The 20,361-nt window shown below is 38.1% G+C and overlaps 1 protein-coding gene across 1 annotated transcript in view; it reads left to right on the forward strand.

Moving 5' to 3' along the window:
- Positions 1–6,450: 6,450 nt before the first annotated feature.
- Positions 6,451–20,361, forward strand: part of HORMAD1 (HORMA domain containing 1) — a 21,379-nt gene continuing 7,468 nt past the window's right edge. Inside the window, exons 1-10 of the mRNA XM_011973587.1 lie at positions 6,451–6,492; positions 8,089–8,154; positions 10,045–10,189; positions 12,346–12,409; positions 12,906–12,942; positions 15,134–15,154; positions 15,417–15,443; positions 16,967–17,034; positions 17,523–17,674; positions 19,123–19,379. Coding sequence (XP_011828977.1) covers positions 8,122–8,154; positions 10,045–10,189; positions 12,346–12,409; positions 12,906–12,942; positions 15,134–15,154; positions 15,417–15,443; positions 16,967–17,034; positions 17,523–17,674; positions 19,123–19,379 — 804 coding nt within the window. The 5' untranslated portion in view covers positions 6,451–6,492; positions 8,089–8,121. The remainder of the gene's footprint in view (positions 6,493–8,088; positions 8,155–10,044; positions 10,190–12,345; positions 12,410–12,905; positions 12,943–15,133; positions 15,155–15,416; positions 15,444–16,966; positions 17,035–17,522; positions 17,675–19,122; positions 19,380–20,361) is intronic.

Here is a 20,361-nt window from a genome sequence, read left to right on the forward strand (position 1 = left end):
TACGAAAAATACAAAATTTAGCGGGGCATGATGGTGGGCGCCTGTAATCCCAGATACTTGGGAGGCTGAGACAGGAGAATTGCTTGAACCCAGGAGGCGGAGGTTGCAGTGAGCCAAGATCGTGCCATTGCACTCCAGCCTGGGCAACAAGAATGAAAGTCCGTCTGAAGAAAAAAAAGAGACAATCTAAAAGATATTCTAGTAGTCTATATGTGTGGTGATAAAACCCTAAACTACCTAAATATATCATTTTCTGAAAACAGCAAAAAAATAAAAAATAAATCTGGGAGCCATCACAGAGTAAAAGTTGACAGAATTTTAAACTATATAATAAAAGTAAGGAAATGGTGCTCACTTTGGCAGCACATACACTAAAATTTGAATGATACAGAGAAAATTAGCCAAAAAAAATTGAAAAATTCTATTTAAAAAAAGAAACAAGAAGATTTAAATATTCCAGAACTAGGCGTCCATGAGACAATGCCATTAAAACATGTAACATAAATATGACAGATACTTAGTATTTCTTTTCTCTTTTTTTTCCTTTTTTTTTTTTTTGAGACAGAGTCTCACTCTGTCACCCAGGCTGGAGTGCAGTGGTGCCATCACTGCTCACTGCAGCCTTGAACTCCTGGGCTTAAGCTATTTTCTCACCTCACACACCTTCCCCACCCCTCCAGTAGCTGGGACTAGAGGTGCAAGCCACCATTTCTGGCTTATTTGTGTGTGTGTGTGTAAAGATGGGAGTCTCAATATGTTGCCCAGGCTGCTCTCCAACTCCTGGCCTCAAGTGATCCTCCCACTTTGGTCTCCCAAAGTACTGGGATTACAGGCATAAGACTTACTATTTCTTTGAATCAAATTATGCTTTTCTGACTCTTCTCTTCTAGATGAGAATCTTGATGATGCTTCAAGTATGCATACTCTAAGTTACCAGAAAAACTATAAATCAGAACATGTAATAAAGGGGGCCGGGCATGGTGGCTCACGCCCGTAATCCCAGCATTTTGGGAGGCCAAGGCGGGCAGATCACCTGAGGTCAGAAGTTCGAGGCTAGCCTGGCCAACATGACAAAATGCCGCCTCTACTAAAAATACAAAAATTAGCCTGGCATGGTGGTGGATGCCTGTAATCCCAGTTACTCTGGAGGCTGAGGCAGGAGAATTGCTTGAACCCAGGAAGGGGAGGTTGCAGTGAACTGAGATCACACCACTGCACTCCAGTCTGGGCGACAGAGCAAGACTCTGTCTCAAAAGAAAATGAAAAAAGTGAAAATAGGCCTGGCATAGTAGTTCATGCCTGAAACACTTTGGGAGGCTAAGGCAGGAATATCACTTGAGGCCAGTAGTTCAACATCAGTCTGCTCAGCATAGCAAGACCCTGACTCTACAAAAAAAATTAAAAAGTAGCCAAGTGTTGTGGCACACACCTGCAGTCCTAGTTGTTACAGAGGCTGAGGCGGGAGGATTGCTTGAGCCCAGGAGCTTGAGGCCGCAGTAAAGTATGATTGCACCACTGCACTTCAGCCTGTGAGACTGAAAGAGATCCTGCCTCTAAAGAAAAAAAAAGTGGCTGGGCACAGTGGCTCACACCTATAATCCCAGCATTTTGGGAGTCCAAGGTGGGCAAATCACCTGAAGTCAGGAGTTTGAGACCAGTCTGGCCAACATGGTGAAATCCCATCTTTACTAAAAATACAAAAATTAGTTGGATGTAGTGGTGCATGCCTGTAATCCCAGCTACTGGGGAGGCTGAGGCAGGAGAATTCCTTGAACCCGGGAGGCAGAGGTTGCAGTGAGCCAAGATTATGCCACTGCACTCCAGCCTGGGCAAAAGAGTGAGACTCCGTCTCAAAAAAACAAAACAAAACAAAACAAAACAACAAAAAAACCACACACACACAAAACAGTGACTTAATTATAATTCAGAATAATTATTAGACCAAGATTTTCACTATTTTTAATCCTGTTCACAAGGTTCTACTCTTCATTTCTCTCCTAGTTGAATGACTTTGGGCAAATCTTTTCATATCTAGGGTGGCTGTTTTCGCCTTTGTAACGAAGATATGTCAAAGTTTATGAATACAGGCTTATCTTGTTTTATTGTACTTTGCTTTAGTGTGCTTTGCAGATATTGCATTTTTTTATTTTTTATTTTTATTTTTTTACAAATTGCAGGTTTGTGGCAACCCAGCATCAAATAAGTCTGTCAGTGCTGTTTTCCCAACAGCATATGCTTACTTCATGTCTTTGTGTCACATTTTGGTCATTCTTCCAATATTTTAAACTTTTTCATTATTATTATTATCTGCTATGGTGATCTGTGATCAGTGATCTTTGATGTTACTATGATAATTGTCATAGGAAGCAAAAAACCGAACCCATGTAAAATGGTGAATATAATCAATAAATGTTGTGTGTGTTCTAACTGCTCCATTTACTGGCTGTGTCCCCATCTCTCTTCCTCTCCTTGGATCTCCCTATTTTCTAAGACACAACAACATTTAAATTAGGTCAATTCATAACCCTACACTGTTGTCTGTGTGTTCAAGTGAAAGAAAGAGTTGCATGCCTCTCACTTAAAAGCTAGAAATGATTAAGCTTAGTGAAGAAGGCATGCCAAAAGCCAAGATAGGCTGAAAGGCCTCTTGTGCCAAATAGTTGTGAATGTAAAGGGAAAGTTCTTGGAGGAAATTGCAAGTGCTACTCCAGTGAACACATGAATGATAAGAAAGTGAAACAACTTTATTGGTGATATGGAGAAAGTTTGAGTGGTCTGGATAGAAGATTGAGCCAGCCACTATATGCTTTTAAACCAAAGTCTAATCCAGAGCAAGGCCCTAACTCCTCAATTCTAGAAAGGCTGACAGAGATGCAGAAGCTGCAGAAGAAAAGTCTGAAGCTAGCAGATGTTGGTTCATGAGGTTTCAGGGATGAAGCCATTCTCCATAACACAAAAGTGCTGAGATCGCGCCACCACACTCCAGCCTGGGTGACAGAGCAAGAGTCCGTCTCAAAAAAAAAAAAAAGTGCAAGGTGGAGCAGCAAGTGCTGATGTGGAAGCTGCAAGTTATCCAGAAGATCTAACTAAGATAACTGATGCAGGTGGTTATCCTAAACAGCACATTTTCCACGTAGGTGAAACAGCTTTGTGGAAGACGATTCCACTGAAGACCTTCATAGCTAGAGAAGAGAAATGAATGCCTTCAAAGCTTTAGCGGACAGGATGAATTTCTCACAAGAGGATAATGCAGCTGGTGACTTACATTTGAAGCCAGTGCTCCCTTAACATTCTGCAAATTCTAGGGCCATTAAGAATTATACTAAATCTACTCTGCCTGTGATCTATAAATGGAACAACAAAGCCTGGATGACACCACATCTGCTTAAAACATAGTTTTCTGGATATTTTAAGCCCATGGTTGGGACCTACTGCTGCTTATAAAAAAAGATTCCTTTCAACATATTACTGCTCATTGTCAATGCACTTGGTCACTCAAGAGCTCTAATGGAGATGAACATGGAGATTAATGTTGTTTTCATGCCTACTAACAAAAAGACCATTCTGCAGCCCATGGATCAAGGAGTAATTTTGACTTTCAAGCCTTATAAGTTAAGAAATACATTTTGTAAGGGCTGTAGCTGCCATAGTGATTCCTCTGATGGATGTAGGCAAAGAAAATTGAAAACCTTCTGGAAAGGAGTCACTATTCTTGATGGCATTAAGAATATTTGTGATTCATAGGAGGGGGTCAAAATATCAATATTAACAGAAGAAATCTTGGTCTAATAATTATTCTGAATTATAATTAACTTTAGAAGAAGTTTTTCCAATCCTCATGGATGACTTTGAGAAGTTCAAGACTGCCGTGGAGGAAGTAACTGCAGATGTGGAAATAGCAAGAGTACCAGAATTGGAAGTAGAACCTGAAGATAAGAAGATGGGACTGAACTGCTACAATCTCATGACAAAATTTGAACTGCTGAGGAATTGCTTCTTTTTTTTTTTTTTTTTTAGATGGTGTCTTGCTCTGTTGCCCAGGCTGGAGTGCAGTGGCACGATTCAGTTCACTGAAACCTCAGCCTCCTGGATTCAAGCGATTCTCCCACCTCAGCCTCCCTAGTAGCTGGGATTACAGGCATGCTATCATGCCTGGCGAATTTTTGTATTTTTAGTAGAGACGGGGTTTCACCATATTGGCCAGGCTAGTCTCAAACTCCTGACTTTGTGATCTGCCTGCCTCAGCCTCCCAAAGTTCTGGGACTACAGGCATGAGCCACCACTGCCGGCTGAATTGCTTCTTATGGATGATTGAGGAAAGTGATTTATTGAGATGGAATCTACTCCTGGTGAAGATGCTGTGAACAAGATTGAAATGGTAACAAAGGATTTAGAATGTTACATAAACTTTGTTGACAAAGTAGCAGCAGGGTTTGAGAGGATTGACTCCAATTCTGAAGGAATTTCTACTGTGGGTAAAATGCTGTCAAATAGCATCACATGCTACAGAGAAATCTTCTGTAAAAGGAAGAGTCAATCGATGTGGTGAATGTTATTGTTGTCCTAATTTAAGAAATTGCCACAAACACCCCAACATGCAGCAAACAACTCCCTGATCAGTCAGCAGCCATTGACATCAAGGCAAGACCCTCCACCCGCAAAAAGATGATTATTCAGATGATCATTAGCACTTTTTAGCAATAAAGTATTTTTAAATTAAAGTATGTGCATTGTGTTTCTAGACATTATGCTCCTGCACACTCAACAGACTACAGTAAGCATAAGATATGTACAATAAATACATTAAGATATTAAGAGTGTAACCATAATTTTTTTTTTTTTTTTTTGAAACAAGAGTCTCACTCTGTCGCCCAGGCGGGAGTGCAGTGGCTCAAACAGGGCTCACTGCAACTGCAAACTCCTGGGCTCAAGGGATCCTCCTGCCTAAGTCTCCTGAGTAGCTGGGACTACAGGTGTGTGTCACTACCTCCGCCTAATTTTTTTTTTTTTTTTTTTTTTTTTTGAGACGGAGTCTCACTCTGTCGCCCAGACTGGAGTGCAGTGGCCGGATCTCAGCTCACTGCAAGCTCCGCCTCCCGGGTTCACGCCATTCTCCCGCCTCAGCCTCCGAGTAGCTGGGATTACAGGCGCCGCCACCTCGCCCGGCTAGTTTTTTTTTGTATTTTTAGTAGAGACGGGGTTTCACCGTGTTAGCCAGGATGGTCTCGATCTCCTGACCTCGTGATCCGCCCGTCTCAGCCTCCCAAAGTGCTGGGATTACAGGTTTGAGCCACCGCGCCCGGCCTAATTTTTTTATTTTTTGTAGAGGCAGGGTCTCACTTTGTTGCCCAAGCTGATCCCCAATTTCTGGTCTCAAGCAATCATCCCACCTCAGCCTCCCAAAGTGCTGGGATTAGAGGCATGAGCCACCGCATCCAGCCAACATAACTTTTATACACATGGAAAACTAACAAATTTGTGTAATTTGCTTTATTGTGTTATTTGCTTTATTGGATGGTCTGGAACTGAACTTGCAATATCTCCAAGGTATGCCTGTAATTGAATGTTTACACTGGTAAGAAATGTATTTGGATATATAATAACCTGTAAACTAAGAAGTTTGTACTACTGAATAATCTCCAACTATTAATACCTACCCAATCTGATCTTATTTTATTTCTCAAAGAGACAAATTACATTCAAAGCTATCCATTGTCCCCAATGACATAACGCAGTGGAAATAGCTAAGTAGAAGACTGCTAAAGCAACTGGTTTCCTGAAGACACAGGAGACTGGAAGGTGGGAGTGCAATTTGTAGTAGTTCCAATAAGAAAATAAAAAGTCAGCCGGGTGTGGTGGCTCACGCCTGTAATCCCAGCACTTTGGGAGGCCGAGGGAGGCAGGTCACCTAAGGTCAGGAGTTTGAGACCAGCTTGGTTAATATGGCAAAACCCCCTCTCTACTAAAAATACAAAAATTAGCTGGGCGTGGTGATGGGCGCCTGTAATCCCAGCTACTTGGGAGGCTGAGGCAGGAGAATCGCCTGAACCCTGGAGGCAGAGGTGCAGTGAACCAAGATCATGCCACTGTACTCCAGCCTGGGCTACAAGAGCAAACCTCCGTCGAGAGAGAGAGAGACAGAGAGAGAGAGAGAGAGAGAGAGAGAGAGAGAGAGAGAAACAGAAAGAAAGAAAAGAAAGAAAATCAGAAGTCAGAAAACAATCAAATTCAGTAACTGGACATGCAGTTACTTTAACCTTCCCCCTTCTGTGTGACTTTTCCCTGCCTGAGACGTGGCGCTGAGCCTTCCCGTGTCTGAGGCTCCCAGTGCGCCTTGCGCTGCGCTTTGGCGGGAAAGGTGACCTCAACTGGGGGTCAAAAAGTCACTGTCACGCCCCAGCGGGTGACCGTTGAAAGAAAGCGCATGCGCATCGGGCAGAGCGCGTGCAGCCGCGTGCAGCTCTTCTGGTCTCCGGTGCCCGCCCCTCAGACGTAATGTAATATATATTAGTGTGTATATATGTGTGTGCGCGCGTATATTTTACTTTTTAATCTCTTTTTCTGTCAGCTTCCCCCTACTTTTAAGTTTCTTAAGGTCTTAGTGGTAAAACATTTGCGAGAAAAATGTATACCCACTTACTTGTCAACAGAGGTTCTTGAGATCGGGTGAGTACGGACGGCGAACTCAGGATTTGTCAGAATAAATTTAAACGTTTAACGTAAATAGGTTCCTCCATGAAGTTTGCCTCTTCAGTAAACTCTTCAAGCTGAATTGTCTGATTAAGAAAAGTGAAATTGGGGCCGGACACGGTGGTTCACGCCTGTAATCCCTCCAAATTGGGCGGCTGAGGCCGGAGGATCATTTGAGACCAGCCTGACCAACATGGCGAAACCCCGTCTCTACTAAAAATAGAAAAAAAAAATAGCGGCCGGGCACAGTGCTTCATGCCTATAACCCCAGCACTTTGGGGGGACCGAGGCGGGCGGTTCACGAGGTCAGGAGTTCAAGACCAGCATGGCCAAGATGGTGAAATCCCGAGTCTACTAAAAATACAAAAATTAGCTGAATGTGGTGGCGCGGCTGGAGTCCCAGCTGAGGCAGGAGACTCACTTGAACCCGGAGGCGGACGTTGCGGTGAGCCGAGATTGCGCCATTACACTCCAGCCTGGGCGGCAGAGCGAGACTCCGTCTCGGAGGAAAAAAAAAAAAAAAATATATATATATATATATATATGCTGGATGTGGTGGTGGGCACCTGTGGTCCCAGCTACTCGGGAGGCTGAGGCGGGAGAATCATTTGAACACGGGAGGCGGAGGTTGCAGTGAGCCGAGATCACGCCACTGCACTCCAGCCTGGAGACAGAGCGAGACTGCATCTCGAAAAAATGAAAAATAAAAAGAAATAAAACTAAAAAAATTTAGAGGGTTTGCCAGGCAGTTTTTTTATTACTGAATACCTACATGTACAATGTTGTCCGTGTTTGAATGTGTATAGGGAATAAAAATAGGAAGATTGTGCCTTTTTTTTTTTTTTTGAGACGGAGTCTGGCTCTGTTGCCCAGGCTGGAGTGCAGTGGTGTGATCTTGGCTCACTGCAAGCTCCGCCGCCTCCCAGGTTCACACCTTTCTCCTGCCTCAGCCTCCCGAGAAACTGTGATGACAGGCGCCCGCCACCACGCCTGGCTAATTTTTTTTTTTTGTATTTTTAGTAGAGACGGGTTTCACCGTGTTTGCCAGGATGGTCTCGATCTCCTGACCTCGTGATCTGCCCGCCTTGGCCTCCCAAAGTGCTGGGATTACATGCGTGAGCCACCGCACCCGGCCGATTGTGCCTTTTTAAAAAGTTCTCTTAAACAGTTTCTTAATAAACCTTTTGTTTGAGACTTGCTAGTCAAATGGCTTCAAATCAGGACCCTACTCAAAATAGTTCTACTGCAATATCGACCTCTATGTTTTTGAAGATGTTATTTTAATTAAAGAAATTCAAATTTATTCACATAAAATTCTGTTGAATTTTATATGTGGTAAACTGAAATGTTAGAGAAAAAAAATGAGCTCTAAGTTAAAGCTTGTATTTGTGTCACAAGGTTGAATTAAAGAAAATACTTTATCAGAAGAAGATGGCCACTGCCCAGCTGCAGAGGACTCCCATGGTATGATTTCTTGTATTTTGATATATCTTAATGTAGCCGCTTTTATTGTTTCTTGAAGTCTCAGCTACTCTGTTGTTACATTTGGAAATTAGGGCTCAACTATTTGAGGGTTTTATAATACCAGGAAACTACATGTTTTAAGAAATGAAGATATTTGCTAAAGTATTTTGAATTAATTGAAAGTTCTATTGGATGTTTGCTGCATTGAATTAAATTGCTCATTCACATTTAATTTACATTAGATATTAATGAATACTGCTTTGTTGCTTTGATGAAATTATTGGTCATAGTGGTCCACCTCCAGAATATGAATGTTCAATATATAAGCAGAATAAAAATAAATAAATAAGAAAATGAGGCCGGCCGGGCGCGGTGGCTCACTCCTGTAATCCCAGCTATGAGGGTGACTGAGGCAGGAGAATCACTTGAACTCAGAAAGGGGAGGTTGCAGTGAGCCGAGATAGCACCACTGCACTCCAGCCTGGATAACAGTGAGACTCTGTCTCAAAAAGAAAATTAATGTTTGTAACCCAGAGACAAATATGCGTTTGTTATCTTTGTATAGGATTTTGCATTACACTTAATCTCTGTTAAACCTACTCAGTGACCAAAGAGAAAAATCAATGTTATCTATCCATGTATTATGCATTTACAGGCAGTTAATCTGCAAGGGGATTCTTATGATTTTTAGGTACTTTTTGAGCTGAGGCTGAGGTGAGAGTATCGCTTGAGCCCAAGAGTTTGAGATCAGCCTGGGTAACATAGTGAGACCTCATCTCTACAGAAAAAAAAAAAAGAAAAAAAAAAAAAAAACTTTAGCCAGGCATGGTGGTGCATGCCTGTAGTCTCAGCTACTTTAGAGGTTGTGCGAGGATATATGAAATGTCATATATGAAATGTCTACAATACGCAAATTTATGGGGACAGAAAGCCTAGTGGGTGGGACATGGGATGGGATAAGGGACAGGGAGTGATTGCTAATTGGTATGGGTTTCCTTTCTGGGGTGAAGAAAATGTTACGAAATTGATGGTGGTGATTGTTGCACACACACCTCTGTGAATAAACTAAAAACCATTAAACTGAAAAACAGTTTATATGGGTGTCCCAAAAAGGTGTTTTTAAAATACCAGCCACTATTAATATTTGTTTTATTCATTCTCAAAATACTAGTATTTGATATATTTGAATATAATCTGAAGAATCATATAATTATTCTATACTTTTTTTTTTGAGATGGAGTCTCACTTTGTCACTCAGGCTGGAGTGCAGTGGCACAATCTTGGCTCACTGCAACCTCTGCCTCCTGGGCTCAAGCAATTCCCTGCCTCAGCCTCCCGAGTAGCTGGGATTACAGGAGTAGCTGGGTTTACAAGCGCCTGCCACCATACCCAGCTATTTTTTGTATTTTTAGTAGAGACAGGGTTTCACCATTTGGCCAGTCTGGTCTTGAACTCCTGACCTAGTGATCCTCCCGCCTCAGCCTCCCAAAGTGTTGGGATTACAGGTGTGAGCCACTGCACCTGGCCTATACTTTTTTAATGAAATACTTTGTGTCCATCAACTTGCATCCAATTGAGGTTGTAGGCAGCTATGATCGTGCCACTGCACTCCAGCCTGGGCAATAGAGTGAGACCCTGTCTCAATTTTTTAAAAATTTTAAAAAATTAAAAAGATTTTTAGGTACTTTTTGCTTGTGTCCTTTAGGCTATTACCCTAGAAACACCCTTACATTTTATATCCCGCTGTGACTTTTGGGGGATTACTAACCAATATAGGGAGGAATTCTTGGGGCGAGTACTATGCTTATACAAAATTAGATCTATGTTAAGAGAAACTACTTTATTTTTAATAAATTTAAATAAAGTGTTCTATTTTCCCTTGAATTTTAGAGTGCACTGGTATTTCCCAATAAGATATCAACTGAACACCAGTCTTTGGTGTTAGTGAAGAGGCTCCTAGCAGTTTCAGTATCCTGTATCACGTATTTGAGAGGAATATTCCCAGAATGCGCTTATGGAACAAGATATCTAGATGGTAATATAATATTTATTTTAAAGCTTTATTTCAAAATGATATTTTTATTTTTGTTTGCTCTAAAACTATAATTTTTGACTTAGAAATTTTATTTTAATAGAAGTTTTATTAATACAATTCACATACCTGACAGTTCATTGTTTAAAAGTGTACATTTCAATGGTTTTCAATAAATTCCCAGAGTTGTACAAGGATCACCACAGTCAATTTTAGAACATTTCTTCATCCCAAAAAGAAACTCCATACCCATTAAGCCACTATGCACTTCTCCTCAACCTTCCCAGTCCTAGGCAATCACCAATCTACTTTCTGTCTGTACAGATTTACTTATTCTGGACATTTCATATAAATGAAATAATATAAAATGTGGTCCTGCCCAGGCGCAGTGACTCACGCCTGTAATCCCAGCACTTTGGGAGACTGAGGAGGGCGGATCACAAAGTCAAGAGATAGAGACCATCCTGGCCAACATGGTGAAACCCGTGTCTACTAAAAATACAAAAATTAGCCAGGCATGGTGATGCATGCCTGTAGTCCCAGCTACTTGAGAGGCTGAGCAGGAGAACTGCTTGAACCCGGGAGGTGGAGGTTGCAGTGAGCTGAGATTGAGCCACTGCACTCCAGCCTGGCCACAGAGCGAGACTCCGTCTCAAAAAAAAAAAAAAAAATGTGGTCCTTTGTGACTGGCTTTCAACTAGCATGTTTTCAGGGTTCCTCCATATTGTAATATGGATAAGTGCTTCATCCCTTTTTGTTGCTGAATAATGTTCTATTGTATGGCTGTACCACATTTTACTTATCCCTTTACCAGTTGATGAACATTTGGGTTCTCTTTTTGGCTATTACGAATAATGCCACATTGATGTACATGTTTTTGTTTGGATACCTAAATGGTTTTAAAATATATATATTCAATACCTTTAGAAGCACTTAATCATAAAATTTTTCCTCAGTTTCTCAAGTATAATTTTACCTGAAATTATGCTTATAATGATGAAAGAAATCGATAGAAAACATTCTGTTATTTATAACTTTGTATAGTAGTAGCGTATGTTCTTGTGCTATTTTAAGGAAATAAAAATATAGCCAGCGCCAGGCGTGGAAGTTCATGTCTGTAATCCCAGCACTTTGGGAGGCTGAGGCAGGAGGATCACTTGAGGCCAGGAGTTCAAGACCAGCCTGGTCAACATAAGGAGACTCCATCTCTATTTTTTTAATTAAAATAATAATAATAATAATACAGCCAGTTTATACTACAATAATAACTTATTTCTCAGTACATTATACATGCATAATATTGTACACCAGTTATGTGCTGGGCAATATGGTAAGCACTATGTTATGTACGATATCTTGCTAATTCATGTAACAGTCCTACAAATACCTGTTTTTCAAATAAGGAACTTGAGAATATGAGATACTCTCAGTCTTTTCCACTGTGTTACATGTTGCTTCTTTGCAGGCCTCTTTGTTTTTGATAGCCAGTTAACTTCTTGGCCTTTACAAGTATTTTACTGGGATAAGATTCTAAGATCCTTGTATAACAATGGCATGGAAGCAACATATCTAATTTTATGGATTCCATAATTTTTTTATGAAATGTTTTTGTACCCATCAACTTGCATCCTAATTATTATGCTGGCATTTTATAATAAATATTAAAAGACTACTTTCATATAACCTTTCTTCCTTTAATTACATTGATAATATTAATCATCTTGGTATTAATTATTGCTATTAATAATTTACCTGTGCTGGGCACGGTGGCTTACGCCTGTAATCCCAGCACTTTTGGAGGTCAAGGCAGGTGGGTCACCTGAGGTCAGGAGTTCGAGACTAGCCCGGCCAACATGAGAAAATCCTGTCTCTACCGAAAAATACAAAAATTAGCCGGTCATGGTGGCACACCTGAAGTCCCAGCTACTGGGGAGGCTGAGGTGGGAGAAAGGCTTGACTTGAGAGGCAGAAGTTCCAGTGAACCGAGATCATACCACTGCACTCCATCCTAGGTGATAGAGTGAGACCCTGTCTCAAAATAATAATTATTATAATTATAATTTACCTGTAATACACAGCTGAAGAAAATAAACTTCATTTAAAATTTCTAGTTGTTTACTTTTCTTAAGTAACTCTATATTTCATCTTTTTGTGTTTAGATCTTTGTGTCAAAATACTGAGAGAAGATAAAAATTGCCCAGGATCCACACAGTTAGTGAAATGGCAAGTAACAGAATACTTAAAGAGAGAAAATTATTTTTGCTTATATTACTTTTTTTTGTACCTTGGATACCTTTTGGTGTTTAACCAAATTTTAGTGAATCACCCTTTAATACTAGATAGCATTTTTGTAGGTCATTAAGTTTTCCACTGACGTTTTCCTCTCCTTGAAGTCTGGGTATTTAGAAAAATAAATTCTAAAAAAAAAATGTTCCTTTATTTTATGCCCCATGCGAGCAGGCTTTATTTATTTTATTATTGTTCCCCACAAATAGCTGTCAGACATTTTGTATTTTCCCTTCCATCCCTGTCCATCATTTTACATTTCTGCAACATTGTTTTTTATGTTTTGTCTTGTTTAAAGCTAGTTAATAAGAAGGGAGCTTTAATAAGACATTTTTGTATTATTTAGTAATGAGATAATATGGAAATTTATGAAAATAACTCTTTTCTGGAAATGCATTCAGTCTAAAAATGAATCCTTGATTTTTTTTTTTAGGATGCTAGGATGTTATGATGCTTTACAGAAAAAATATGTAAGTCTTGCAATCTCTCTATCCTTTTTTTTCCTATAGTTTGTGATCTACAAATCTAACTGGTATGATCATGTAGTAAAACATTCATTTGAACTAACTTGAGTGTAAGTCAGTCTGAGTTACTGATTTCAGCCTAAACATTTGAATATTTTAAAGACTAATCATCAAGTCATTTAAAGCTAATGGAATTAATACTAAACAAACTTTTCCAAGCTAGTTTTTTAAACACTTATTTGTATTAATAACACATGTTAACGTATAAAAAATTAATGAATTAAAGAGTCTTTTCAAATAATTTATTCATTAGTTTCACATGCCCTCTACAAACTTGTTTATAGTAATAATTTAATAAATTATTTCCTTATTAGGGTTCAAAAATAAATTTCCACATAATCTAGGTTAAATAGTCACAAATTCTGAATTAGCAAAATTAAGAAGGTTTTAAGATGGATTGTAAGCCTTTTTGCATACTTAGTATAATATAGTATCAACATGTATAATGAAGTCCAGCACTAGGCTAATTGTGAAGAAGATGAATTTTTATTTATGGTTCCTAACCTTCCCCATTAAGGTGTAGTAAATATTGAGCGCCTGTTATGTGCTAGGCATTTCTTCTAGGTAGGAACTGGTTAAGCTAACAGTGATCAACAAAACAAAAAGAGTCGCTTGTATAGTAGGAAAACAAGTAGTTAATAAAACAAATCATATACTTTTCAATAATGTTAAATGCCATTAAAATTTTTAGCAAAAGTATGTGGTAAATGGAAAGGTAAGGTAACTTTAGATGGGATGGTCATAGGAGCTTCTCTGAGGAAGTGACATTTAAGAGACCTGAATGAGAAGAAACCAGCTAGGCACTGATTTTAGGAGAGAATATTCCCAGCAGAGCAGCTAATGCAAAGAATTAGAAGGAAGTTTAGAGAGTTCCAGGAACAAAAAGAAGGCCAATATGACTGAGGGCAATTGTGCAGTGGGGGAGAATAACATGAGATGAGCCTGGGCAGATAAACACAGCCAGAGCACTCAGTGGATTTTATTTTAGGTGCAAAGAAAAGCCATTCTAAGGTTATATGTAGAAACGTAATATTTGATTTACATTTAAAAATTGTTTTAGACCAGGCACGGTGGCTCACGCCTGTACTCCCAGCACCTTGGGAAGCTAAGGCAGGTGGATCACCTAAGGTCAGGAGTTTGAGACCAGCCTGGCCAACATGTTGAAAACTTGTCTCTACTAAAAGTACAAAAATGAGCTAGGCGTGGTGGCATGCCTGTAATCCCAGCTATTCAGGAGGCTGAGGCAGGAGAATCACTTGAACCTGGGAGGTGGAAGTTGCAGTAAGCTGAGATCATGCCACTGTACTCCAGCCTGAGGGACAGAGTGATACTCTGTCTTAAAAAAAAAAAACCCGGGAGGCGGAGCTTGCAGTGAGCTGAGATCCGGCCACTGCACTCCAGCCTGGGCGACAGAGCGAGACTCTGTCTCAAAAAAAAAAAAAAAAAAATGTTTTAAATCACTTTGCTCACAACTTAGAGAATCTGCTGTAGAAGGAGAATAAGATTGGGAGTAAGGAGAATAGCACCTAGGCCATTACTGTAGTACTGGTGAGAAATAATGGTTGCTTAGACCATGATAGCAGAGAGAGGAGATTCAGAATGGATTTGGCAGTAGAACTGATTGGATTTGTTGATGGACTGGCTGTGTAATATAAGGAAAAGATCAGAATCAAGGATGACTCTTAGATTTTTGGCAGATCATTTGATTAAATTACTTTCTACGATTTTTTTTTCCTATGGTCTCCAAAACTTCCTCCCTGGGGCCCTGAACTCTCGACTGTTTCTTTTTTCAAAATCAGTTCTCATTGTTTTCGGTGTAACACATATATTGTGTTATTTCACAATATATATTTTTTTCCTTATAACTGGCAGTAATGTCCTTTTTGCTTACATCAATGAAATAAAGTGCTGACATGAATTTCAGTCATCAGTGATTTTACTAGCAACAGATTTCAGGGGATAGGGAAGCATATGTAAGGTCCTGCATTATAGGCATTGATCTTATGCAGTCAAGATCTGCAATGATTATTTGTTATTAGGAATACATGTTGAAATAGGACAAAGAATTCTTATGATTCATAATGAAAAAATATTTTGTAGACTACAAGTAAGATTTTTGTTCTTTGTTGTATTTCAGCTAAGGATGGTTGTTCTAGCTGTAAGTATTTTTAAATTGTGTGTTCTTTTTAAAATGCTGCCAACTTTGGCCTTACTTAATTAAATAACACTAAAACTATCAATTGATTATGTCACATTATTCGAATAACTGATCTATTCAATGGAATGAAAAAGTAATATTTTGGGTGGTCATTTTTATTTGTTTGTTTTGCTGAGTTCCCATAAAGTTTAGTCTAAACATCTTAATTTAGCTCTTGAATACTTAGCCTTAGATAACTCAATTGTAAATTGTTTTTAAATAGGTATACACAAACCCAGAAGATCCTCAGGTAAGTGTGCTTGAGCTACTAATGAAACATAATGCCTCTAATATCTAAAAAGAATATAAAACATAATATAAGAATATCTTATGCTTTTAATTATGCTTTAATCAATATACTTTCATGTATATTTTCACATTTGAACTTCATAAAACTCTTCTGAGGTAAGGCAGGGCTTGGATTGTTACCTTTAAACAGATTAACATGACAGAGATTATGTGACTGATCTTAGGCCACAAAACTTACAAACTGTCAGAAATAACTTAAATCTCCTGACGTCTAATTCTTTACAGTATTTTTTATACTATATTTTAGAATTATGAAAGGGCTTGAGTTTTAGGAAAGTAAGAAAGTCATCTTTAAACTTAGAATATTCATCCCAATTCAGTCATGGCTAACTATTTATCTTACAATTAAAGGAGAGAAGGGAGAACTTGAAAGGGAAAACCGGAAGATAAGAAACAAGGCGGAAAGATCTACTGAGTGCTTACTCTATATTAGGCTCTGTTCTTTGGGGCTTTATGTGCATTATCTCATTTATTCATCCCAGCTTTCATGAGGTGACCACTATTAGCATCTCCACTCTACAGATTAGGAAATCTAGGTACAAGGGATTTCTTGCCTAAGGTCATAGTGGCAGAAGAGGCAGAACCAGGTTTTGAACCTAGGAAGGCCAGTTCACGATTTGGGTGTTTACCCATTAGGCTATAGTTGTTATAATGTTTCATTCAGTCAAGGAGAGGTAGATTTAAACTGGTGTTAATAATAGATGTTTAAAAACATCACTATGTAAGCAATGAAATATAAAGAAAGCAATAAAAGTTTTCATGCTTCAGGAGGGCTGAGAATGTGTCTTTTCTTTGATACTCACGCCTGCAATTAATGCTTAATATGTGTCCATACTGACAAAGCAGATCATTTGGGTAAAGGCTGTGAATTAATAGATTGTTCAGAAAATGTTCATTTATTTTCATATGTTTTATAATTGTGCATTTTTTCAATCAGTAAATTAGCAACCTTGTTGATACAATAACAACATTTATTGAATGTTTACTATATGTCAGGTACTTTAAAGTACCCTGTATAAATTATCCCATTTGTGAATATTTATTCACAACTACCAATGAGATATGTACTGTCTTTAATCCCTTTTTTAGCTGGGGAAACTAAAACTTAAACTAAGGCTCAAGTGGCATGCCGGTGGTTACAGTATAGCAAAGATTTAAGCCCTGTGTTAGCCACTCTACTGAGGTATGTTGCCTCCCTTATCTGCCTGCTAAGGAGTTCCTTCCATGTGGTATAAATAACATACATTAAAATGAGTTGGGAAATAGATGTCTCTCCAAGACTGAAGCCCCATACCCAAACCATGAAAACTGAACATGAGGAATCAAAAGCTTCAATGGTCCTATAGGGATTAATATGGCAGAAAAAAAGTATTGACTAAATGTTGAGTCATACAAAACAGAATATAGCTATTTAGCAGCTAGTACTGAATATCAGAAACATAACTGCAATATTTTCTATTTAAGACAATTTCAGAATGTTACCAATTCAAATTCAAATACACCAATAATGGACCACTCATGGACTTCATAAGGTATTGTTCTATAGTTTTCTTTTTGTATTACAGATTACCACTTATTCATATTAATGCTATATAGCTAAACTTCAGAATTCATTCTGAAACTGCAGGGTCATCCCCAATTAACCATCAAGATATGGCTATGCAAAATGGAGTGATGACTTGGAGTAGCTTCAAGCCAGATTCTGTGGTTAATTATAAGCAATTTTAATTGTGGAAAGAGAACTTAGGTGATTAGAAATATAGAAATACAATTTTAAAACATTATTTGCTTTCTTTAAACACTTTATGTAAAATGCATTTAAGTAAAATTAAGTTATTGATTTCTAGCAATGATATTAATATTAAAATGTTATAATAGTGACATTAAAACACATGGTAACTTTCAAGTTAACAGCTTAATGCTATAATAGAAATAAGAATCTCAAATAGTTAAAATGTAAAGTTATGATACTAGAAGCCACAGGTTTCATAAAAGAAATTAATATGTGATTCTCTTCTAGTAAAAACCAAAGCAATGAATCTAGCATGTCATCTACCGACACCAAGAAAGCAAGCATTCTCCTCATTCGCAAGATTTATATCCTAATGCAAAATCTGGGGCCTTTACCTAATGATGTTTGTTTGACCATGAAACTTTTTTACTACGATGAAGGTACTATTTGCAATACATCCTGTTTCAGTTGGTACCTATGTTTTATTATTATTGAAGCAATTGGTTTCCATTCCAAATATTTTTAGCACCTAAATTTTTTGAAATTATAAAATTTACATTTAATATCACTATTCAAAAAGAAAGATTTGCAAAATTAAGCTTTAAAATAGATGCTTCTCTAGTGATAGGAATAAATCCATGTGAAGTATAACCTCACTCAATTAAATAAATTTAACAACGAGTTAACAGTTTTCACTTATCAGATTGGTAAAATGTGTTAATCCATTATTGATAAGGATGTGGGGAAACAGGAACTTTTTTCTTTTTTGGAGACTGAGTCTTGCTCTGTCGCCCAGGCTGGAATGCAGTGGCACAATCTCAGCTCACTGCAGCCTCCACCTCCTGGGTTCAAGTGATTCTCCTGCCTCAACTTCCTGAGTAGCTGGGACTACAGGCATTCGCCACCATGTCTGGCTAATTTTTGTATTTTTAGTAGAGATGGGGTTTCACCGTGTTGGCCAGGCTAGTCTTGAACTCCTGATCTCAAGTGATTCACCCACCTTGACCTCCCAAAGAACTGGGATAACAGGCACAAACCACCGCACCCGGCCAAGCAGGCACTTTTATACACTTGAGGGACTGTATACAGGTTCTACATTTTTAGAGGACAATTTGGCAGTATCAAAATTTTAAATCTTTAATCTAGAAATTCTATAGTGAGAAAAATATATTGAAAATATAATTGTGCAAATATGCAAATATATAAGGATTTTGATTATAGCATTGGCTAAAATAGGAACAAACTGGAAACAACTTGAGTATCCTTCATTGGGGACTGAGTAAATAAATTATGGTCCATCTGCATAATAGAATACTACACAAGCTGTTAAAAAGAAGGTGCTGATAAATTACATTACCCAAGATATATTATTAAGTTAAAACCAGCTAGATATGGAACGGTATGATCTCATTTGTGTTTTTAAAGGAATTTTATATATGTAATTCCTAAAACCTATGTAAATATGAAATATCTTTTATTATATGCATGTCTTCTAGAAGAACATAAAGCAACAAAAATAACAACTAACATTTATTGAGTATTTACTATGTGCCAGTTCTGTTCTCAACATTTTACAACACTTTATTTTATTCCCACAATGACCCTGTGAAGTAGGTACTATTATTTTCACTATTTGACAGATGAGAAAATCAAATCAGGGATGAAAAAAATTTACCGAAGGTCACAGACAGTCAAGTGAAGAAAACAAAGCTTACCTTCAGGGATTAAAATGGGGACTTGGACATAGTAGGAGAGTGATTCTTGTGTTTTGCATTATGCCCTTATATACTATTTGAAATACCTGCAATCTGCATGTGTTTTTATAATAATAATAATAATATTTTCTTTAATTTCATAAACAGCACGGTTTACACTTACTTTTTTGCAGTTACACCCCCAGATTACCAGCCTCCTGGTTTTAAGGATGGTGATTGTGAAGGAGTTATATTTGAAGGGGAGCCTATGTATTTAAATGTGGGAGAAGTCTCAACACCTTTTCACATCTTCAAAGTAAAAGTGACCACTGAGAGAGAACGAATGGAAAATATTGATTCAACTATACTATCACCAAAACAAATAAAAACACCATTTCAAAAAATCCTGAGAGACAAAGATGTAGAAGATGAACAGGAGCATTATACAAGTGTAAGTGTATTTCGAGAGTTATAAAGAACAATAATAACAAATGCATTATTCTGAAGATTTTTTATAGCTCCCATTAACATTTGTGTAAATTCTCTATTATAATCGTGAACTCAAGGTTGGAAGGGTCCTTAAAGTCTAGGCCTATGGTTTTAAAACTTTTTATTTAGTCCAAACATTATACTAGAACATAAAAGCACGACTATTCTGGTTGAAGCAGGGAATGTTCCTGAAGGCTCTGCCACTCCATATGTCACTTACCTTCATAGTGGACTCTGAGGAAACCCCTCGGACTCTAGGGCATAATTTGAAAAGCATTGCACTAGTCCAACCCCTGGCTAATGATGGAATCTTTTCTACGACATCCCTATTAAGTGTTCAGGTAGCCTGTGCTTGAATTTCTCTGGGGCCTGGAAAGTAACTGTTCTGAAGCAACCTGGAAGTTCCTGGAAGTCAGGAAGTATCTTATTCAACTTTTTAATCATCCTGTGCCTAGCACTTGAATTTGTAGTTAGTGCATCCTAAGTATTAGTCGAGTGAATGGATGAATAGAAGTATAAAAGAGTTTTTTAGTTGCCTTATTTCCAGCAAATGTGAAAGTCATTATTGCTTTAATCTTTCAGGCATTAACATTATATCCTTTAATCTCACTTCTCTTGTTTTCTCTGTCTCAATTTATTCTAAGTTATGACTACAATACTTATGTACAGAGATTCACTATTCTGATTAGGCTCTCTGACCACATCTTTACACATGGAAAATTCAATCAATTTTCAACCAATTCAGTCAAAGAAAAAAAACTTTTTTCTAAGACCTAAATCCCAGTCTTGCGTTATAACAAATATGGCTGAGGTGTTTGTAGCATTCTTGAAAATATTTAAATCTCTTTCACATGTATCACAAAGGGAACAATAATTGTAATGTAGACATTAAACCTATTGCTATTTTTACCATAACATGGCTGAGCTGAAGAGTCTTTATTGCA

The sequence above is a fragment of the Mandrillus leucophaeus genome, unplaced genomic scaffold (assembly GCF_000951045.1).
Source record: "Mandrillus leucophaeus isolate KB7577 unplaced genomic scaffold, Mleu.le_1.0 Scaffold139, whole genome shotgun sequence".
Lineage (NCBI taxonomy): Eukaryota > Metazoa > Chordata > Mammalia > Primates > Cercopithecidae > Mandrillus > Mandrillus leucophaeus.